This window comes from Venustampulla echinocandica (genome assembly GCF_003357145.1).
Source record: "Venustampulla echinocandica strain BP 5553 chromosome Unknown scaffold_3, whole genome shotgun sequence".
NCBI lineage: Eukaryota > Fungi > Ascomycota > Leotiomycetes > Helotiales > Pleuroascaceae > Venustampulla > Venustampulla echinocandica.
The window spans coordinates 1,670,701-1,694,080 of NW_022474208.1; the positions used below are offsets into that span (position 1 = coordinate 1,670,701).

The 23,380-nt window shown below is 49.3% G+C and overlaps 5 protein-coding genes across 5 annotated transcripts; 2 read left to right on the plus strand and 3 right to left on the minus strand.

The window, feature by feature from the left end:
• Window positions 1-261: 261 nt before the first annotated feature.
• BP5553_06146 (Uncharacterized protein) lies at window positions 262-962 on the minus strand (the record flags this gene model as incomplete). The annotated part of the gene is made up of 2 exons (XM_032014769.1): window positions 262-607; window positions 661-962. The coding sequence occupies 2 exons, from the start codon at window positions 960-962 to the stop codon at window positions 262-264; spliced, it is 648 nt and encodes a 215-aa protein (XP_031869450.1).
• A 483-nt stretch (window positions 963-1,445) lies between these two features.
• BP5553_06147 (Uncharacterized protein) lies at window positions 1,446-2,111 on the minus strand (the record flags this gene model as incomplete). Its single annotated transcript, XM_032014770.1, has 2 exons — window positions 1,446-1,988; window positions 2,046-2,111. 2 exons carry the CDS (start codon window positions 2,109-2,111, stop codon window positions 1,446-1,448), a joined length of 609 nt encoding a protein of 202 aa, XP_031869451.1.
• Window positions 2,112-2,665: 554 nt separating this feature from the next.
• On the plus strand, window positions 2,666-6,239 carry BP5553_06148 (Serine kinase; the record flags this gene model as incomplete). Its single annotated transcript, XM_032014771.1, has 4 exons — window positions 2,666-3,508; window positions 3,559-4,007; window positions 4,054-5,680; window positions 5,733-6,239. 4 exons carry the CDS (start codon window positions 2,666-2,668, stop codon window positions 6,237-6,239), a joined length of 3,426 nt encoding a protein of 1,141 aa, XP_031869452.1.
• Window positions 6,240-7,546: 1,307 nt separating this feature from the next.
• BP5553_06149 (HCP-like protein) lies at window positions 7,547-9,716 on the minus strand (the record flags this gene model as incomplete). Its single annotated transcript, XM_032014772.1, has 2 exons — window positions 7,547-7,794; window positions 7,856-9,716. The coding sequence occupies 2 exons, from the start codon at window positions 9,714-9,716 to the stop codon at window positions 7,547-7,549; spliced, it is 2,109 nt and encodes a 702-aa protein (XP_031869453.1).
• A 4,891-nt stretch (window positions 9,717-14,607) lies between these two features.
• Window positions 14,608-18,375, plus strand: BP5553_06150 (Nucleotide-diphospho-sugar transferase; the record flags this gene model as incomplete). The annotated part of the gene is made up of 2 exons (XM_032014773.1): window positions 14,608-17,869; window positions 17,924-18,375. The coding sequence occupies 2 exons, from the start codon at window positions 14,608-14,610 to the stop codon at window positions 18,373-18,375; spliced, it is 3,714 nt and encodes a 1,237-aa protein (XP_031869454.1).
• Window positions 18,376-23,380: the final 5,005 nt, after the last annotated feature.

Here is a 23,380-nt window from a genome sequence, read left to right on the forward strand (position 1 = left end):
GTAACGGCCAAGGAATGGATACTCCAGCCTGGAGCTTCAAAGAACCTCGTCGAAGGGGCTATATCACGGAGTAGACCGCTTGCAAAGCTGCTGGCTGCTTCTATATGCCCCTGGGCGATAATATCAATCATTGGTATCTGTTAACTATCAATGCCAGATATGTACCTGGGTAGGTAGGTATCTGTATCGGAATCCCCATATTAAATATCGTTTCACCGCTTGCTCGTTCCCCCGAGGGCCAACTCCTGTCAATGCCGCCATTCATTCTGCAATGAACTCCTGCTCCCAGAACCCGAAGATATCCTCTGCAATAGCACCTGTTGGCTCTGCTACCAGATCACGAAGTGCCGCCCGCCCTTCTCGCGTTGTCGCCGCCTGGGATAATTCAGACAAGCTGTGGCATGCTTCGCTGAGTACATTCCTGGGATGCTCTGGAATAGGTGGGTTGAGGGTGCAGTACGGCAGTAGAGCAGTTCCGGGATTGATATGGGGAGCTGGTGGAGATATACGGGCGTGAACGAGCTGTCGAGAGAATGCTACAAGGGTATGCTGGAGGGAAGAGAGCAAAAACAGAGGGATGACGGGCATTTCGAATGCAGAAAAGAGACTGATTCGAGTCAATAAGCAGCGGTCTGATTAACGTTGGAGGTAACGGAGTACCTGGCCTGCAGATTCATGTATGCGACAAATCCACCTCCCCTCGAGGCCTTTTCCTGTAGCAGGAAGATGATTCCAACTTGTCGACCACCTGTCTGGTGATACAACCTTTCGATTCGAGGCATTGGATTCGCGGGAGGCTGGACATCAGATGGAGAAAGGACGAGCATGCGGAAGACTTCTTGGTCACTATCCTGATAGCATTTGGGGAGCGGTATTGCAAGGTCGTGCGTTTCAAGCTGCTTTTCTAATGGGAGATCAGGTCTCCGTAGAAAAGTGCTGTTAATGAAGACTAACCTTGCCATCTTGGTTGCTGAATGGAAAGGAGAGTTGATGGGAGAGTAGCCCACTCCTTTCTTTTCCGTAATGATGCGCAAAACATGTAGAAATGATTTCAGTGATGGGTTGTCTCGAGAGGGTTGGGAGTTGTTAGTTGTTGCAGCAGTCCACCGCCGACGAGTGGGATGACTGTTACGGAAGTTCACTCACCCAAAATAGGGGAAGCGAGAGCGCTGAACTATGTTGTAGAGTGTAGAACTGTTGCTTGCGGAGTAGAATATACATATATAGAGCAGAGATCTAGATGTGCCCTCAACTTGATGAGACTGGCACTATAGAGGAGCGAGTGGCCCATCTAATATTAGGCTTGGGAATATAATATTCGCAACCCGAGGGAATCCAGTTCACCCAAACTCCTTTTACAAATGTGCCGAAAAGGAAGGGAGATTCTCATCCCTCCGATCCTCCCAAAACCACTGCAGAGGAAGACAGTTGGTCCGTTCCTCTAGTTATGATGCTAGCTGAAGAAACTTCTTCTTGCCAGTAGCTTTTCTCATTTCTTCTAGAGCTTGCTCCAATATCTCAACGCGGGTTTCCTGTTTTTTCTCTGCTTCTTCCAACTCTCTCTCTCTTATGTCTAATTCCTGCAACTTCTCATCCAAAAGCGTAATCTTTTCGGCGTTTGCGTCTGGTTTGGATCTTGCTCTTATGCTTTCGTACAGGATCAACCCACTCGCAATAAGTAGAATGAACGAGTCCCCAATAACATCTGCGAAGAGGTCGACTGCCTTGCTTTCGGAAAGAGGTCGGAATTTCCGTTTCCATACACTTTGTGAAGCATTCACTCCCTTGTGTTTCTCTTCATCATGGCGCATCTGCTCCTCAGTCTTGACCGTAGGAGCCTCGGCCCGTTCCCTCGCTCTTTTTTCGGCTGCTGCATCTCGAAGAAGCGTCACGGCCATTCGCATGTTAATCTGATGCATCGTTTGCCCATATCTTGCCGCAATTGTACGGAATTTTGGATGGTCATGGGCTTCAGCTTTGATCCAATTCTAGAAGGCATTAGTTCGTGCCATAACGCGAGGGAATCGCAGAGGGCTTTGACTTACCGCGCCATATTTGGAAATATGCCTTACGAATAAAGCGGCAAACTTGAATAGAGGAAGAGGAACCATTTTGCAGAGCTTGTCGCATTCAGGGCCGGTTGATTGTGACTGTAACGATAGAGCTTTCTATGAGGATTGGCTTATTTGGGAATCATTGGTACTCTGGACTGGCAATCTCTCGCCATGTCCATCATCCATCCATTAGCATGCACTTTGTTCCGCCATCGTAGTAAGAGCGTAAGAGCTTGTCGTTGGGGTTGTTCTGTAGGCAACCCTGAAAGACTTGTCAATAGGCCCCTAGCCTTGTTACGGAGTAAGCGATGGTTGCTGTGCCAACAACACAGACTATGGTTGTACTTCGTAGCGAGCGATTCTATTTACTCACGATGCGTCGCTACCTTGCCCACGCCGATAATAACTAGTAACGTCGACAAGTCGACATCTATATCTTTCTTGTGAGCGACTCAGCGTGTCGCCGATGCGGAACATCTGTTTCAACTCAGTGTGCTCTTTATAGCACTTGTTTGATTAAGAATAGATCCATCAATCACATCCAACTGTAAGCATATTCTTTTACTGTTCGAACCACAGCACGGCGCGGCGCACCTCCCCTCGATCATGACATGGCGGGTCACTATTATGGGGTCCCGGTCAATTGGGTCTCGGTGGGAAATTGTGTAGCCAATGGTGCTATCACAGAGTTGCAAAGAAGAATCCAGGCTGAAGATTGGGGGAAAGCCATACAACCCTTCGTGAATCATACTGTCTATTTTCCAACTGAGGCGGGGCTTTGCTGGGCCCACGAGCTTGGTTATGTCAGGGCCCTCCACGAAGAATATCCGTTTGAAGACGAAGTTCTCGATCTTCTAGGCCGAATTCTATGTCAAGCACTCGAAGTTCCGCGCGACTGCGAGCGCAAATTACAACATAACCAACACCATAACTTCTTTTTCTTTACTAACCGGCGTGTGCTGCAGGTATATTGTTGTCATAACAACGCTGAGAACGAAGCAGTCGAGACTCTCATAAACGCTGACTGCGATTTTCACAAGTCCCCGAAAAGCGACGGACTCGAAGACCTACCCTACCACGAGTGCATCGAACCAATTATCTTGAAGGCAAGACCATACATCGTCAGCGAGATTATATTCCCAGACGGCATAGATATGGAAGCGCTATCGCCCCGAGACGCGAACGCCTATATGCGAAAGCCAGAAGCTCAAAAGCCGAAAGCACCGGCTCTAAAACAATCACAGAAGGAGAAGGACCATCCACCACCTCCTCCATCAGACGTTCACGAGCCACCAAGCTCCGATCGCCCAAATGGAGCAATTTATAGAACGGGTCAGCTGCTTGGTAAGGGAGGGTTCGCTATATGCTACGACGGACGGCTAGCCGGCACGAAACAGGTATATGCCTTGAAGATTGTTAAGAGCCATATGCCACAAAAGAAGATGGAGCAGAAGGTCAGTCCGATGAGCCGGGATTACTGGCCAAATATTAATGCGTTATACAGTTTCAAACCGAACTCCAAATACATTCTAAAATGAATCACCCAAACATCGTCCGCTTTCAACGCGCTTTCTCCTTCCAAAAGTGCACATACATAGTGTTGGAACTTTGCCCGAACGGATCGCTGATGGATATGGTCAAGAGAAGAAAATTTATAACGGAGCCCGAGGTCAGATTCTGGACCGTACAAATGGCTGGCGCAATCAAGTATATGCACTCTAAAGGAATCATTCATCGAGATTTAAAAATGGGGAATATATTTCTAGACGAGCGGATGAATGTCAAGGTTGGCGATTTTGGCCTAGCAGCGCTCCTCATGTCCGGCAAGGACTGGAGTAATTGCCGGCGGACAACGCTTTGCGGCACGCCAAATTATATTGCCCCTGAGATATTGTCCAAAGACAAGCAGGGACATGACCATGCTGTCGATATCTGGAGTCTAGGAATCATCATGTAAGATATTCTAGCCCTCCTTTGTTTATTCTACTAACATTACTAGCTTTGCAATGCTCACAGGGAAACCTCCATTCCAGTCAACGACCCAAGATGAAATATACCGGCGGGCCAGGGCACTGGAGTATGACTGGCCAAAACTAAATAACTCAGAAAATTATATCTCCGAAGAAACCAAGGATCTTGTCGCTATGTTGCTGCAAACCCCCGAACGGCGGCCGGACCCCGATACCATAGTCCAGCATCCCTTCTTCACGTGTGGTTGGATGCCCCAAAGTGAAGAAATGACACCCGATCTTCGCGAAAAGGCCCCAGCAAGTGATAAGTTTCTCTCTATCGGCGTTCGAGCTGGAAGGGCCAATCTATACTTGCGGAACTTGAAAAAATTGTGCATAAACTGCGAGGTTGGGCCTTGGAACTCGTCACAAAAGCGCCATACGAGCACATATCGAGAGGTAACTGCAGAGGAGAAAGCTGGTCTGACGCCAGCAGTCCCCCTTCCTGAAGGCGTTGTGTATCGTCCTTTTGATGAGTGGTTGAGAGAGCAAGCACAGAAAGTCATGGAACATAAGGACAACACCGAGGATGCAGCGGAAGCGTTGAACGAGATTCCTGAGCGGGTTCGTGAACCTGGACTGGATGATCCATCTCTTTCTCTCCCGATCAGATCGGTCCCGCAGAGCTTTGCGGCTCAACAACGGGCGAGACCCGCAGCTGGTGCTCAAACAACCCGCGCAAGGAAACCACGCCAGCCGTCTGCGGAAACCTCATCGAGATCTGTGTCTGAATCTTCCAGATCTAGAAACGTTGCATCACGTCATGAAGACAAAATGGCCGGTGTTGAAGATCGACTAGCAGCCGACCTTGCAAGCCAACTAAAGAAGGCCGAAGAAGAACGGAAGCTGGCCGAAGTAGACACAGTTACTCTGTCAATAAAAAAACAGGTATCTCTTTTCAACCCGCGAGAGCAACTGGAAGCCCTGCCAAATTCTAAGCCAGACAATATTTTGGCTGGCCTGCGTCGCCTTCAGACGGAGCTGGAGAGAGCTCTTAATAGCAGATCTATTGCTTTGGAATCCGGATCGCCGCCCTCTCATCCGACAATCGTTGTAAAATGGGTTGACTACACGAATAGATTTGGACTTGGCTATATTTTAAGTACCGGCAGTGTTGGCTGCATTTTCAGGGCCATGCCAGTCGACTCTGAAGATAGAAGCAAGGGTGACTTACCGCCTTCATGTGTCGTCGTGCGAGACGCAGAGAGACACTTGCAAAATAGGGGGAACCCGGCTTATGCGGATCGACAACAGCTTGTCCCTATCTCTGGACCCAATATCGAGTTCTATGAGAACAATGGCGAGTCTGGAATTTCACGTGGCAAAGTGAATCCACAGAATTACAAGATCACCATAGGCAAAGAGGGCGAGGTCGGTAGGCTATCTCGAGGAGTGGATCAGTGGGATGATAGAAAGCGAGAAAAGATTGTTCTCTGGAAGAAGTTCGCGAACTACATGACTGCGTATGGAAGGGACCATGACTACCCTTTCGACGATGCTGTGGCACGGAAGCCTAATGAAACGAATTCTGAGGCCGTAGCAGCGGGCAACGTCGTTACGTTCTACCAGCGATGGGGTGACGTCGGCTGTTGGGGGTTCGGCGACGGCCACTTCCAAGTTAGTATCCCAACACCCTTTCCTAACTGAGTTATATACTAATCCCTTCTAGTTCAACTTTCCAGATCACACAAAGATTGTTATTTCAGCAGATGGCACTTGGTGTAACTTCTATCATCTACCACTCGAGGCTGCTCGCGACCTTTCAGTGAAAGGCAGTCTACCGCCTTCCGCCCTCGACGATCGTCAACACCTATCATATCCAGTCCAAACCCTCCTCAACTTCATGAACAAACCTGTTCGTACTGTCAAATCAACAACCAAGAGGCGTCCAGAGATTGATCCCATGATTTCAGGCATTCCTCAAGCCAATGATTTCCGAAGGAAAATCGAATTCATCAGACTTGCGGTAAAAGAATGGGTGATGAACGGTGGATTAGGGAACAGCAACATGGAACCTGGGAAGCGTCTTCGATGGTACGGATGCCGAGAGCAGATCAACGTCAAGGTCCCCTATAAACACGTCTGGGTCACGGTTGGAGCTAGGGGTGGCGATGATAGGAGAGTAGCATGGTTTGATCCTAGGAAGCCTAATGATATTGTCCCGGATATCGAGTGATCATCCAGACATAGCTTTCCACTTATTGCCCATTTCGAAACAGATACTCGGAAGGTGGGATGGTTTGCATCAGTCATCAAGTTTGCATGGTGGGTGGGGTAGTTATTCTGAACGGGTGTTGCTTGGCGTTCTATTTGAATTTCGATTTTGAGGCTTCATGCATTTATTGCTCTATGATGCATAGCGTTATGCGTTTGGCGCTGGTGGCGTATATCTTCGCCTTGGCTTATCTGGGTGGCTTGATGAATGAATGCGATGATCGATGATGGTCCTTGCCCCTACATATGGCGCGGGCAGGCTGGCGTATCTTATAATCTTCAGAGGCCTCTCTTGCTTCTTGCGTTGCACTTTTACATTACCTAGCATAGCAATAACCCATACAAGCAGCTAGCTTCCAGCTTTGCAGCCTGCGAATATATTGCTCCCATAGCAAGTTAGAAAATTTCAAGTCGCTTCCATCAATTCAAAATCCACAAATGGCATCCATCACATCACATCCCGTGCACTGAAAATACACCTGTTTCAAACAACACACAGCGGAATAGCAGTTCAAAATAGCCTTTGACAGGAGCAAAGTACAAATCTTTCTAGAGTTTAATAGGTAGACTAATTAATTAGCAAAGATATGCAAATTCCTCCAAACAATGCAACCCGCGAGCGATGGCCGAACACACACACACAAGCAACAACCCATAAAAACAACCACACAACTACCTACGTAGTACCTCGCTTTCCACACAGCAAACATGATAACAAAAATTTCCCAAATAATGCCCTCCCTCCCTCCAATTCCCCTTTCCCCCTTCCAAAACAAAATTCCCCAAATCCCGTGCAAAACAAAAAACCGCAAAATGAAAAACCAGAAATCCCGTTTTTGCTCTATGCTGGAAAACAAGAAAAATGAGTGTGCCGGGGGGTAAAGATGAAAAAAAAAGCAGGAAAAACAATAAACGCCGGTTGTTGTGAGATGCGTCAAAACGTTCAAACGGCTTATTCGTGAATGTGTGCTTAGCCTTTGGCCCCACCCCTACAACATTATATCCCCTCCCCGAACCTATATACATGAGATTTAGTTTCATCTCGAGGGTTCCCCTCTTGCTTTCTGTCTGGCTCTTGAATAACTTTGTGTGTGGGGGTTTTTTTCCTTTGTGAGGTACCTTCTCTTGCTGGTGTCTTGTTATCCTTTTTGTCCCCAATTTTTAATCTTAGGTCTTCCCCTCCCTCGTCTCGATACGCGGGGCTTCGAGCATCCCTTATTATGCCCGCGTTTCACGATATATATCCATTAGGCCGTCCCGTCATCAACACTACATGATAACACATTCCTTCTCATTCCCGCTGGGATTTTTCTTCATCTTCCCGCTCCGCGGCGAGGCAACCTCCATTGGCGTGCCCCCGCTGGCAGCGGCTCTGATAGCAGCCAGCCTAACTTTGGCCCGCTCGTCACCTGCATCTGCAGCTTTGACGTACCAGACGTTGGCTTCTAGGGGATCCCGGCGTGTCCCGATACCCATCTCAGTAAAGTATCCCACGGCGTATTCGGCTTTGGTGAGGCCTGTGGAATCATGTTAGGAGCTATTTAAACGGCATTTTGGAGCTCAAACGGGGTAACTTACCACACTCCGCTGCTTGGCGCGCCCATTCATAGGCCTCGTTCTCGTCTTTCTCGAGAACAGGTTCGGCGCCAACCATATACCAGGCACACAAAGCCATCATGGCAGCAGGATGGCCTCGCTGCGCAGCTCCAGTGTAGAAGTGCACGCTCAGTGCCGGATCCCGCGGACATGATAGTTTCCCGTGCTCGTAAGCATCGCCGAGGATATAGCAGGATTCCGCATGGCCCAGATCAGCAGCCTGGGTGAAGAGCTGGGCGGCATATACCTCGTCCTGGAAAATGTCATCTCCATATCCAGTGGCGTAAAGGAGACCCAGATGATACGGCGCTGCGTTATATTGCATATCTGCGGATTCTGTCGCCCGCTTGAGCCACTTCAAGCCCTCCCTATACTTGTTCAAACCCAGATCGCCGGATAGGCATGCTCGGCCAAGACGGGTCATGGCGCCTGGATGGTTTTTTGAAGCGGATTGTCTGTAGAATTGTACGGCTTTTGCGGGGTCTTTCCTGCATCCCCACCCGAACTCGTAACACAGAGCAGCTCGATATCCCGATTCCGCGTGGCCATGCTTACTAGCTGCTACAAAAAGGGGGAAGGCTGTCCCATAATCCTTCTTCCCCTTGCTGAAAAGTCCAGATGCATATCCATCAGCCAAATAGTATTGCGCGAAAGGATAACTCCGATCAGATAATTTTTGCAGAATGCTTTTGGCTTCACTCAGTAGTTCTTGGGGAGACGATTGAGGATGGGTCAGGGAAGGACTATCTGGTTTAGGAAGTTTGGGACTTTTCCGCGACGAATCAGCGCCACCATCCTGGCCAAGGCCAAGTTCCTGCGCAGTTTGTATCAAAAATATGGCGAACGCATACTGTGTTTCCGCATCATTCAACTTCTTCACATTTTGCCGGTACATTTCAAGGGTCTTCCCCATGCTAAGCAGCGAGGCATTGGTTCCTACAACAGACCTTAACTGGGAATTATCCATGGAAATAGCGGCTGGTGGGGCTTGAGGATAAGATATGTTTGCCAAATCCACGTATGAGATCGGTCTGCCTTCGTACGACCGTCCAGAATGCGCCGAGGGTGCACGATATCCGCTCCAACCTGGGGAATGGGGAGCCATATATGATGACGGAGAACGACCTCTGGGTCCCATATCAGAATACGCCGACATTGGACGGGGTATTTGAGCCCCTCTGGCGCCTGGAAGCGTGGGAGTTAGATGTCGGCCAATTGATGTCCCCATATCTATTTGCTCATTCGGTTGCTGCATCGAGGACACGCGAGGGCGAAAGTTCGATCCCTCGGAATTGTGAGATTGATGGTGATACTGGAATCGAGGCACAGGCGGGCTGAACTCATCGTCTCCATTCTCGTCTATCCGCTCAGGATACTGGCGTCTGGCGCCGGAATGTTTGATTGAAGAAGCAGTGGAGCCGGACCTCGAACTTAAACTATCGGCAGGAGTCCCAGCCATCTGGGGTTGTTGAACGGGCTCTGCCACATTGTTCGTGAAGTTGGGTCGAAATGGAAATTCCTGTATAATAGGCACCTGGTGGTCTGAAATCTCGTATTGCTCCGTCGTATCCGCTTCACTGCCCGTCGATACCTTCCGTTCATGATCATCGCCACCCTCAATCCTGGCGCTTGATGCCCGCGGCGGCCAATCCTCCGCATGGATACTAACCCTCACCGGGGACATTGGAGCTCCCAGCATACGGCCCATAGTCGGCATAGGAAGGGGAGGGGGCTGTTTCCTGCCCATATTCTCCTTGTCTCCATCGGCGTCGAACTGCGTTGAGGGGTCTGAGGATAGCGGTTTCCTGGGGACGGACCCAGGGGGGGATTGTGTTTCCATCATGTTTTCCTAACAGTCTGCACTCGCCCGGCCAAAGTCTCTCGCACGCTTGGCCGCCGTGAGATTGGGTCAGATCCGCAGCCTTTGGGCCTGCATGTACCCTTCCCTTTAGCACGGCCGTGGTTTGTACTTCTGGAGATTGCGGAGGCGAAAGGAGGGAATTCGAGGAGGTGGTTTGGGAGGGAGAGTTTCGTGGTTGAGAGAGGGTTGGGTGTTTTTGCAGCAGCAGCACAGGACGAGCGCAATAAGCTAGAAGTAGCCCGGGGGAAAGGGACCTTGAACAAGCCGGGAGTGGCGCTGGCGGTGAGAAAACGATGAATTAGCAAAGAATACGGTAACTCATGAGGAGCCCAAGGCTTTTTCTTTGAAGAGGGTCCTGAAGCAAGCTGCAGTAGTGTCTTACCGTCAGGTCAGCCGCAATGAGCAGATACCAGGAGGAGGGTTTGGGCCTGATGGGGCCGGGTTTGGATTTTGACGTGCTTGACGGGGCTGAGGCAGAGAGGGGAGCGAGGCGGAGGGAGGCGGAGGGAGGAAGCGCCAAATTTGAATCTGCTTCTGCCTCTTGGTGTCTAGTACTAGTAACTCTACGAAGTGCACTGGAAGAAGTACGCTGCTCGCTCTTCAGTGCTTCGTGGTTCGGTTCGGAAGCCGCGGCAGCAGAAACATGCACGGCGCGCGGAGGGGTTCTGGGGGTTGCGCTTTGAGTTACGAGTACCGGTTGCTGGTAAGGCCTTCGTATATCTATTCGAGTAGGGGATGGAACTCTAGGTAAGGTAAGGTAGGCTGGTAACTGCGTGGGGTGGGGTGGTTGGTTTGTTTGTTATTGAGATGCTGCGCTTGGGGTCTCCCAGTCCATACGTATTAGGCCGGAGCAGAGCAGACCTCTCTCTGTACTGGACAGTAACCGTCTGTTTCGCGTAAACAGTAAAGGGAGTAGGTTATTAGTTGCTAATGTTAAAACTTAGTTGATCGACACCCCTGAGGGCGGAGGTGAAATTGGGAGTGGAATTGGAATGGTTTAATGGACGCTTAGGGGTGTCCCTGGCGTTGCTCTCTGGTTCAGCGGTTCAGTGGGTGGTTTAGTGGTGGTTTAGCGGTTAGTGCTCACTAATAACTCTACTGGGCGCGTGGCCCTGTACGGACATGCTGGGAACTAGCAAGTACCGTAGGGGCCCGTTTCTTTCCCAATAATGCTAGTGAATGCTCCAGTATACGAGCTCAACCAACTTGGCCCCAGAGAGGGTTTGTCGATGTGATGGTTTCATGGAGGGGCCAACCGCTGCGGCTGTTATGGGCGGCCAAGTGACAGCGGAATGCTGGATATCAGTTATATGCAGGACAGGAATGGAAGAACAGAGTGGAACGTTAAACGCGGTGCAAAGCACCTCCCGAGCTTACCTCGATACTATACTCTGTGCGTATGTAAATACTCCATAGCCCATACTCCATATTCTATACAGGCAGTGCTAGCTAGTGCTAATAATTGCTAATAATTGCTAGTTATTGCTAGCACTCCTAGCACTGCGTAAGTACAAGAGCGTAGCGCAAGCAGTGGAGGCTCGCACGTCAGATCTTTGTCTGCCCTACTAGTTAGTACATGTACAGCACCACAGCACGCCGCTGAACCCTGCAGCAGGTCAATGTCTAAGAGGTAGATGGGCCAAGTACATGCTGCAGGCGGTAGGCTGCAGGAGTGGGACGCTGTGCTCCAAGTTTGCAAAAGCTGCCTTGAGCTGAGCTGAAGATCGTGTTGTGGAGTCTTGGGCCCTATTTTTTTTTACTCAGGAGCTGGCAGAACTACCAAGTACTGCCGCTCTAGTTTTCCACCGGAACTATCCAAAAGTGTGGTTCCAGTTCCAGTTGCAGAAAAACCGCAGAGCTGGGTATCCCGGGCCGGCACGTCCAGCTGATTGAGTAACATCACACTGGTCCCCCGAGGAGGACAATCGTCGTCATGGCATTGACGGAAATGGCACCAGTCCAAGCAGAGCATGCTAATAAAATCAAATGCCGCTCCAAGATCCGAGATGGAAAGGTGGAAAAGCAGAATGCCCCCGGACGAAGAATAATATACCGCCTTTTATTATTCAGATAGAGAGGTATGGTCGCTCTGTGGGTGCTACTGTGCTACTACTGTACCCCGCGATGATAAAGGGCCCTGTTTACGGGGAAGGAGACCTGTGTCCGAGGTCCTCGTAGTACTTGAAACACCACCACAACAACCACACAAACGGTTAATCTATGAAGCGTCGAGTAATATTATCCGGATAATCGAGTACCTATCGATGTCCCAAAAATCCCAAATCCAGCCCGTGGGTCCCCGAGATAATGTACAAGTACGAGCTACGTACAGCTGCCCGCACTTAATCGTGGACTTCAGTGTCCACGATTACTCCGCACTGCTGAAGCTTCAGCCGTACGCCAACTCATTGCTGCATTGCAGTGAGGCTGAATGCAGGCCGACCTATCATTGCTTGGACTAACTGCACGGGAAAGCGGTTACTGGATAGGAAGAGCAGTAGTCCTCTCAGCCTTACAAGATTTATAGCGGTTAGGTAGTTCTCTAATGGAGTTGTCCCTCAAAAGCGTTACTTACTTCCATCACATATATACTTCGCACTAGGGAGGATTAGGGAGCCGACCTCTCAGTGGCTCGAACCTTCGTCGTCGTCTTGTCAAGGCTCAAGCTAATAATGAGCTGCTAAGCTGCTAAGCTCAGGGCAGTGCCACCATTGAACTCAGCCCCTTGCGGAGAGTTGCGAACAGAACATTTTGACTGGACAGGTTTCTGCAGAGCCGTCTCGTTTTGGGCAGGCCGTACGAAGCAAGGCTGCCACTGAATAATGGCCGCATCTCATTGCATCGCGCTTAACTCAGCCAGCAATGTTTGAAAGGAAAGGAGTCCGGTCCAGCGAGCCGATGGAAAATTCGCCATCCCCCGGTGGGACCTGAATTGCTTTTCGCGGCAGCCATGAGGCTCAATGGGACCAGACAGGCATTTATTGAAAACCCCAAGTGCTTCCACCACCGCCACCACACACCGGTCAATAATCATCAAACGGGAGGGCGTTGAACATACAGTACATGATCCACCCCACTTGCGAGCTTTGCATCGGTATGGTATGTTGGGAATGAATGCCAGCCGCCGTCAGGAGCTTGCTGGGTTCGAAACCCGTCCCGGAAAACCAGCCAACCCGTGTAATAAATTACATTAATTCCCGCGATGCGATCGACCGGAGCGCCAATGCTTGTTCCGTTGAAACTTAGAAGATCACGTATTGTTCGGAGGGCTCCGTACCAAGGCCGCAGGAGGCGCTGCAAGATGCTGAGGATAAATTGACTGCCGCAAAAAGAATTGGCATCAACCTCGTCACCTCGTCGCCTCGTCGCCGTCGCACGCTGCAAAACCAAAACCCGAGTTGCCAGGCGTCGTCGGCCCACTGCGGATGGGGTTCTGGCCCTCGGAGTTCGAACGCCACCGATGAGACAGGTCACGTCACGTCTCGAAAAAGGCTCAACTGCAAGGCCGCCCCTCTCGCCTCGTATTATTGCAATTTGCCAGGAGACACCCGGGACTTGTCGCTGGCCGGCTGGGGGAAATGTAGGGGGTAGCCTTTCATGACCTGAAGACTTGCAGAGAAAGAGAACGACTGGGAGATGGTCTAGAAAGAAGGGTATCAGCTCTCCCTTATGTATCTGATTTCCTTGCCTTATTTATCAATAATGAAAAGGGGGTTGCGGGCGGGACCAAGAGCCCAGCTTATATAATCCAGTCGAACGACGTACTCCGTAGATCGCCGGGCCAACCCCTGACAGGGATATTTTTAGCATCCGGGGCAGGGGTCTCTTGCCTATTCCAGACACAATACGTAGTAGTCGCCCAGTAGTCACTACGGCGGACTACACCCGCCTCCACTACGGGAACTCGCACCGTACCGAACCATCATTATTTACCGCGCCTCCGCTCCCGTCGCCCGTACTGGCCCAGATCTCGTGATCTTCATCATCCAAAGCGAGAATTCCCAGCAACTAAGCAACTCAGGAGACAAGACTCAGGACTCGGACGCTTATTTTCCTCCCTTCCACATCTCGCGGCTTCAACCTCTTCACGGCCATCTACTCCGTATTCTCTCCCTCTCCCTCGTTTTTTGGTTTGACTTCTAAGGCCTCTGTTTCTATCGCCGTTCAATCGCTTTTATTTTTATGTAGACTGTTCCCGCAAGCACTGCCGCGGCCACCTTCGCTTTCCCCCGTCGCCCAGAGTTACTTTACTTCATCCCGCCGAGACGACGACGACGACACGACACGACGAGATCGCGTTTAGAGGAGAAGGCTGAGTTCTTGGATGAATCTTGGTCCTCCGCCGATCCTCCTTCGTCCCCCAAACCTCCACTGCAGCTCCGTCAACCAACCTCGTGAACCCCGATCTTGCATCCGTTGCTGTGGCCGATCCCAGAAGAATCCTGTAACCCAGCAGCCACGGCTGCTTCAGATCGTCTGTCGTCCAAGGAACACTTCACCCCCCGCTTGTGTCGTGCCCGCAGGGGTGGCTCCATGACGGAGAGAAAACAAACACTTCTCCCTCTAATTGCATTCTTCTGCCTCATCACTGTACGTGTGTTACTCTGCATTCTTGCATCTCGCAACTTGCTTCAACCCCTACACCCGTTGTCGTCGTGCCCAGGCCAGACGTGCTGTTCGCTGCCACACAGCAACGCAACGCAACACACAGCACAACATAGCGCCTGCTTGTTTGTTGTGCGAACCAAGCTGCAACCACTCTCCCTGTTGCGATTTCTGCTGCATACCACAGCGGAAGTACCAAGTAGTGGTCGATCGCGACTACTGCTAGCTGCTACCAACCCTTTACTGACAGCACCTTCGTTCTAGCGCGATGTCGCTCCCTCAACGGCCCGGAGCGAACGACTACGCTGGCGGCGAGCCGAGAAGCTCATACCGAAGTTCATCGAGACGACGAAGACAAGATGAGGAGGCAGGATACTATTCCACTGCAGGAGTGCCAGCATCGCCAGCATCTCCCTCGAGGCATCATCAACGCGGACCCTCAAAGACTTCCTTCGCAGAAACCCTCCCTTCCCCCCTTGCATCGCCAACCACCGAACCATTGGCACGCTCTCCCCATGGACCACCAGCATCAGGGCTTCCTGATATGCACAGGAAGAGAAGTCTGATCCGACCAGAGCGCGGCAGAATCACCTCAGACCATCCGAATTTCCACTACAGGCAGCATGCAGCGAGGATGGAGGTTCTGCCCTCGTCAACCGGTAATGACCCCATTGCAGAAGATGGCGACGATATTACCGAGTCCTCCGACCTGCGAACTTCAAATGAAGCCGAGTCCGACGTTACCGCCCCAACAAAGCAGAGCTCAAGAGGCCATGGCGCTGGACCTGAGATGGGCTTGGGCGAAAAGGTTGGCCGCTCGTCGCGCAGCCGACAAAAGCTCACTCGTGAGAAAACTATAAAAATGAAAATGACAAAGGAGGAGAAGGAGCGACAAAAGCAACTTGATGCACTGAAGCCTCCAAGCTTATGGAATGTCTACTGCGCTATCGTCACCTTTTGGTGCCCGGCTTTTATGCTGAAGTGCTTCGGGAAGCCCGCAAGGGCTCAGCAGCGAGCTTGGAGGGAAAAAATGGGCCTGATCAGTATTATCCTCCTTATCATGGCTGGAGTGGGCTTCCTCACCTTCGGATTTACGGCAGCTGTCTGTGGAAACCCGGGACTTCGACTACGTGTCAATGAGGTTACAGGTGGCTACATGATCATTCACGGCAGCGCCTACGATCTATCTGGATCGCATCACCCAGCTGCCAAAGGAATTAAGGACAACGCAAATGTTCTGTATGACCTTCCAGAGAAGCACGCCGGCCAGGATGCAAGTTTCTTGTTCCAAAACGTCAATGGCAGATGCAAGGGACTGATCACCAGAAGTGCAAAATCCGATGTTCCAACAAACGCTAATAATGATCTTGCGTGGTACTTCCCATGTACGACTTTCAACCAGGACGGATCTAGCCCTGTCAACAAGACCGTACCTGAATACTTAGGATATCAATGCCACACCATTGCAAATGCCCGTTCCGCTTTCTACAATCTTAACAGCGCCGGGGACGTCTATTTTACCTGGGATGACATCAAAAATTCAAGCCGAAATTTGATGGTCTACTCCGGGAACGTCCTTGACCTTGACCTGCTGAAGTGGTTCAATGGAACGCAGGTGACTGTACCCTCAAGATTCGTCGAGATCAGCGACCGATCATCTGCCCTGAACGCTGCCGTCCATGGGAGAGATGTTACCCACTCATTTCAATCCAAAACCGACAAGGAGATGGCTCAGTGTTTCGAGCAAATCATCAAAGTCGGATCCGTTGATACAGAGACTGTCGGTTGTATCGCCTCGAAAGTCGTGCTGTATGTATCTTTGGTCTTCATCTTGTCGATTGTTGTGTCGAAGTTCGTCCTTGCCTTGATGTTCCAGTGGTTCCTCAGCCGGAAATATGCTGCTTCAAAGACCTCCCAATCTTCCAACTCCAAGAAGCGAAACCAACAGATTGAAGAGTGGTCAGACGACATCTACCGTGCTCCTCCTAGGATCCCAGGAGATCCCAGCAGCACCGTTGCCGGGTCCGACAGAACAAGCAAGCGCGGTAGCACATTCCTCCCCACGACATCTCGATTTACGAGCCCCTATGCCGGAGATAATAGATTATCACGCGTGGGACGTCCGGCACCTACTACAATGGCCAGTCAGACTTCAACTGCAGCCCTCCTTCCCCCCAAGGCAATGTTCACGCAGCAGAACAGCAGCCGGAATAGCTTTTTGCGGGCTGATTCGAATGGCTATAGCGGTCAGTCCGACTACGAAGGCCCTGGGCCCGCTGGCTTCATCCACGAAGCTGTTGTACCGCAACCCCCTGCTGACTGGCAACCTTTCGGCTATCCTCTTGCTCATGCCATATGTCTCGTGACTGCATATTCGGAGGATGAACTCGCTATTCGGACAACTCTTGACTCGGTTGCTATGACGGATTACCCTAATAGTCACAAGGCCATTCTAGTGGTGTGTGATGGTATGATCAAGGGCAAAGGCGAAACAGTAGCAACTCCAGATATCGTCCTCAGCATGATGAAGGATCATTCCGTTCTCCCAGAGGAGGTCCCCGCATTTTCTTATGTTGCTGTCGCAAGCGGATCCAAGAGGCACAATATGGCTAAGGTGTACTCTGGCTTCTACGATTATGGCGCCAACTCTACGATACCTTTGGAGAGGCAGCAACGTGTTCCAATGCTGTGTATAGTCAAATGCGGCACACCGGATGAAGCATCTAAAAGCAAGGCGGGAAATAGAGGCAAGCGTGACAGTCAGATCATCCTCATGTCCTTCCTACAGAAGGTTATGTTTGACGAGCGCATGACGGAGCTTGAATTCGAAATGTTCAATGGTTTATGGAAGATCACGGGTGTCTCTCCGGATTTCTACGAGGTCGTTCTTATGGTGGATGCCGATACCAAGGTATTCCCGGACAGCTTGACACATATGATATCCGCTATGGTGAAGGATCCTGAGGTTATGGGTCTCTGCGGTGAGACGAAGATCGCCAACAAGAGAGCATCTTGGGTCTCTGCCATTCAAGTCTTCGAGTACTTCATCTCCCATCACTTGTCGAAATCCTTCGAATCAGTCTTTGGTGGTGTAACTTGTCTACCCGGATGTTTCTGCATGTACCGGATCAAAACGCCAAAGGGAGGCAACAATTACTGGGTGCCTATCCTTGCCAACCCTGATGTTGTAGAGCACTACTCTGAGAACGTTGTCGACACACTGCATAAGAAGAACTTGCTCCTGCTTGGAGAAGATCGATATCTGTCAACCCTCATGCTTCGAACATTCCCGAAGCGCAAGCAAATCTTCGTCCCTCAGGCCGTGTGCAAGACTACCGTACCAGAGCAGTTCAGCGTTCTCCTATCTCAGAGACGTAGATGGATTAACAGTACCGTCCACAACCTAATGGAACTCGTTCTTGTCCGGGATCTGTGCGGTACCTTCTGCTTCAGTATGCAATTTGTTGTCGGCATTGAGTTGGTTGGTACTCTTGTCCTCCCTGCCGCCATTGCGTTTACATTCTATGTCGGTAAGTCACTCCTCTAGTCCACCCTACTCCAAATCATCACTAACATTAGTCTAGTCATCATCTCCATCGTTAGACAGCCTCCTCAGATTATTCCCCTTGTCCTTCTCGCTCTGATTCTGGGTCTGCCCGCTATTCTTATTGTACTGACGGCCCACCGATGGTCATACGTCGTATGGATGGGTATTTACTTGCTCTCCCTTCCAATCTGGAATTTCATCCTCCCTACCTATGCTTTCTGGAAGTTTGACGACTTCTCCTGGGGTGATACTCGTAAGACAGCTGGGGAGAAGACTAAGAAGGCCGGCATTGAGTACGAGGGCGAATTCGACAGCTCCAAGATCACCATGAAGCGATGGGGTGAGTTCGAGAAGGAACGGCGTCTCAGATCCCAAGCCACCTGGTCAGGATACGGTAGCAAGGAGGGAAGTGCTTATACTGGTGCTTGGCCTTCTAATCACCACGGTGGCTATGAAGAGGAGTACTCGGATGTTCCGGTTGAGCGGTGAGGGGATGTTGTTGCACTGCATTGAAATTCTTGTATAGCGGATGCATTAAGTGGTGGGTGGGCTTTTGATTGATATTAAATCGATTGAATAAGCCCAGGCACGTAGAATCGGGGTTGGAGAAGGCGTTTGTTGCTGGTCTGAGTTGTAATTATCGTCGTCGTCATTGCTGCTCCTGTTACTTTTGTCGTTTTCGCATAGGAATGGTGTTTTTAGGCCCTGAGCTTTGAAAAAATAATTAATCATTGGTCATTAAGTACTATTCTGCCCTTGCTCCTTGCCTGTGTGTGGTGTTTCGTAATTGGGTGAGCTTGGTTGGTTAGGTTTGATGAAAGTCGAGTTCATTTATAACCATGAATACAACAATCTTGTTAGTAGTCCAGCGAGGTTTCCAGAACGTATGAATAGAGCCATCTCTATATTCCACATAGGGCTGTAATAATAATAAAAGGCCTTCTCGGAAGAGCTAAACTGGGGGGTTTAAATCTTGAGCGAGCGGATGGATGCCTTCCCCTTCCAAACTCGGAGAAGCCGCTGTTGGGTTTGTCAAATTAAGCCCATATATATATCACATGCATTTCTGATCCGTTTGACCAATTAGCGCCGAGGGACTATTCATTTTCTACTGTGGTTTGTTTTACTAATAGTCTAGACTATTTAGAAACATTAATAGCTTGTATGTTTACTATTGTTGTATCTTTCATTTATATACCCTTTCGTCTAGACTTTAGCATACTCGACATATATTTATGTTTTCAATATTCTTACTTCTAGTCTACTAGCACCCTCTTATTTAAGTATCAAGCCAATAAGCACCTTGCTTTCCTGAACTTGAAGATATTGTTGTTGTTGGAATGCTCGAATTATAACCATACACCCCCTTAGGAACACATGTCCCACCTCTCTGTTGTATCTAAATAGCTCTAAACGGCCACGCATGTTTCTAGGGTAGTATTCACCAACCGGTTAGAGCTAGAGCATGATTTGCATGCCACTATTGTTCAGCCTGTCATATACGCCAGTGCTGCCTCCATCCATTTTATACTCTTCGTTTATATATTGGTATCATCTGAACATAAACATCGGTTATAATTTCCACTCTTGTAGTCTCTATACTGATGTCCTCCCTCCCTCCCGTAATCTACCAAGAGAAAGCACCTTAGTTGCTTGCTCGACGAAGAAATGAAAGTCAGACGAGAGTAATAATCATTCTCCTGCGTAATGCCTCCCCAGCCATTGACAAAAACGCATTCCATGATAACTTGAACCCTACTCAGTGCTCCCCTATGAGAATCCCCTCTCTTATTCACGAACCTTGAATGATTAGGTGACGTGACAACGAATGGGAATTAACCGGTGTAGGATATTCGAGGAGACCAGGCGCCAAGGGAGGTTTTCGGTTCAGGATTTATTTCCAGAGTTTTGGCCTTGGGTTTTGTGTTGGTTTTGGGGCCAAGGAATACAAGTCATACTTGTTTATGTGTTACTTGGTATTCTTGGCCTTCGAGAGGAGGAGGGGAATTTCGCTCCTGTTTTTTGATATGTTTTAGGCTTGCTTCTCTTGGAGAGGGGTAGGCCAATCTGGGAACTAACGAGGATAAAATGCAGGTACGGATTTAAACATATATACTAGAATGGAAATTGTTTATTTCCAGTGTTGAGTGATTTTAATATCCTTCATTATCTATAGCTCTTTATGTATAAGGCCTATCGCTCTATATGGAGATAGACTCTCGGTTTTGTGGTATTGTTATATAAACTGGCGTAAAAGTTCAAACTGATAGATATATCTCGAACAAGAAACAGGGCAATATATAAATGTATTATCGCTTTTTCTGTAAGGCTCGCAGGCATAACGAACTGGCTCTCGAACTCCAACTACCGGTCTGGTTTTATATTCGCCCCTTAATATCGGCCGGACACCTCGAGCCTGCTCCCCCTGGACCTTACAATCGAACCGCACCAGAACCAGGGCCGATTATAGTAGAGAGCGAGGAACGCTATGTTATTAAACAAGATTCTAAACAAGGAGCCTCGAAAAGGCCCCAGGCTAACGCCGCGACCCGTTTTATTAAATCAAGTGGTTAGACCACGAGGCTACTATATAGAAGCCGGCCTTGGTACTTAAAAGCTACGTCTCTTGGCTTCTATGTGGATTCGACAAAAGGAAGCTATCCTGATCTTTTAACTAAACGATTAGTCCGGAATAATAGTAAACTACCTTCCTAAATTGCCTGGGCAGAGGCGTGCTACCCGATAACGACTAGTGATATCTATATATGAGCGGCGGATACAGGCCCTTCATATTATTTTGCTAAAGCAGTAGATCTGTTTGCTTTGTTTACTCGAGTAGTAAACCTAGCTGATAAGGTAGGTAGTCACCGCCGACAAGGCTATAGGTAGGCGGTGAGAAATTGCCTGGTTAGAACTCCCAACACCCTCTATATACAACCAAATAAGCGTTTTTTGTTTTGAGGGGTACAAGGGCGGCCACTTGGTTGAGTGGTTCAGGACGAATTGTACTTTCGAGGCCGACAGGGATTTAGGGTACGTAGGCACAGGCCCCAAAAAAGGGGGACGTAAAAAAAAAAGGCAAAATACGAAAATAACAAGAACGAAATCGGATCTTATTCGGCAAGAGATGTAGGCCCTCCAACGAACGGGCCGAACTCTTTTGCTGTTTCAATACTTCATTTTTAAGATTATTTTTTCACGTTGTTCTTTGGTAAAGTTTTTTATTTTGTTTTATTAATTCAAGATCTACTAATTTGCGTGTTTTTGCTTCGCGTTATACTAAAATCCATATCTTCCTCTTTCCCTACAACACCACGCTTTCTACACTTCACACACCCACGCAGTAACGCGCTTATTATGCCTGCACACACATTTAGTTCCCCTCTACTCTCTTCTACTTAATACCCTGGCGTCTTCACGACCTCTTTCCCCTCTTGATCTTAACTATTTACCCTCCCTAGCTAGCCTCACCTTCCACCCGCCTCTTACAATAGACGACTCTGTATTGCTCATGCTTAACAAGGAGCAGATCATATCTCTCCCAACTTGTATCCTGATCAATAGTATAGCCTACGACCAGCTATTTTAGACTAGTCTGCAGGGCAACAATGTTAGCAAGTTCCCCTCCGTTCGCTTCTTGCCGTCCTACAGAGCGCCTTGCCTTACATTGACCATCAATATCTATCTCTATAACCGCGCGTCGTTTTCCAGGACTCCACTGAAACCAAGTCTTTTCATATTGAAACATGACTGCTTTAAAAACGTGACAGTTTATATACTATAGCTATATATTAAGGAATGTAAATGTCTAACTTTTCTTTTCTTTATCGGTTCTTGAAAATGCTTTTGTTTCTAGTCGTGCCCCTTGCCTCCATCTTGCCAGAAGAGATGGAGATTATTGCTGCGCTCACACACTGAAATAGTATCGCAGAATGAGCATCAGATAAAAGCAATGGAAATCATAGGTAAGATCGCCGTATGTATCGCTGGGTGTTTTTTCTGCTTCCCGAATATGGATTGTTTGTTTGCTTGCTCAACTACTCGCTATGAACCTTTTTACACTTTGCTTTTACGCTGAACAAATATGTCCATCCTCCCCTGCTGCTATCCTCAGGCCCGCGACTGATATCTTACATTTATTGTATGCCTGCGTAAGGGATATCTTCAACTCAAACATTACTACGATATTTATGTACCTTACCTACTGTAGCTACTGTACCTATGTACTCGAGATCATCACCATAAACCAACGCCACGCACTATAACCATCAAGGTAATCAGCCACACAGCAAAACTTACCACAAGACCCCGAGCTCTCAGATCTGTCTCACATCACTTTCCCTTCCCCTCTATTGAATTTTCTTTTTAATTTGGCTTGCCCAATGCCAATCCCCTATTTCCATGACCGTTTTGCGCACGGGCTTGATTGTGGAAATGCAACTGTTGATCTGAGCCTGTCTATCTCCCCCGCCAGACGTCCCCTCAAATGTCTGGCGGGGGATTGCTGAATGAAATGAATGTCTGCCTATAACTCGAGAACTGCTGTTGGTTTTCCTTGGGGAGGGATATCGGGCCGGGTAGGGGCACAGTAGTGAGTTGCCAGCTGGTGAATCAGTGATATATCAAGTTGTCGTAAGGGATGCAGGAGAAACCAGCACTATCAGAAATAGAGAAAGAAAGAGGAGTCTCATATTCTCTCACCTCCTCGCTTCCCCTATTATTATCCTTATCTGGTGGCACCAAGTTCGGCGGCTCGCCGCGACGACGAGAATCCTCGGACTGGAGCAGTGGTGGGCAGTGGACAGTGCACACTGCACGGTGTACTCGTTCATGTCATCTCCATGTCATCTTCGTCTCATTTTACTAAAATTAATTTATTCCTGTCCTCGCTAACCGATCGGAAATAGCAGCGGCGCAATTTCCCGTTTGGCGGCGCGAGAGCGGTGCGGTGAGGGCGCTAGGACGGGCTCAGGGCTCGAGATGGGCGATCGCCAGGGGGACTGAGCGGTTGGTAACGTGTGGAGGAGCAGGATTCGATGGGGGGATATTATTATAGATTAATACAATACGAAGAACGAAGAGGCTATTTGGTGTTTGTTGTACGGACTTTATTAGTTATTTGCAAGGCTGATTGAGGTCAGTTGAGACGGAGTCCGCACCGTTGGATGGGTGCATAACAGAGAATAGAAACAATAACAAACCTCGCCACGTCCTACGGAAACAAGCCCACCCAATACGAAGTCCCAAGTGTCTCTACACGGAGTAATGTCCGGCGGTTGCTTGGTCGCTGCTCCCGCTGGGCCAACGACTACTGACTCGGAGGCGCCGCAGATTGCACCGCAAAGCAGAGACTGAGCGAGGCGGCTGGCACTGGGCAGAGCATGGCAGGGCGCCTTATTTTGGGTTGGAACTTGGTGGATACTGGATGGATAGGGGGTACGAAGCAGCGAGGTGCTACAGCCTACAGGTGCTAGATGCTAGATGGGCTCCCTTA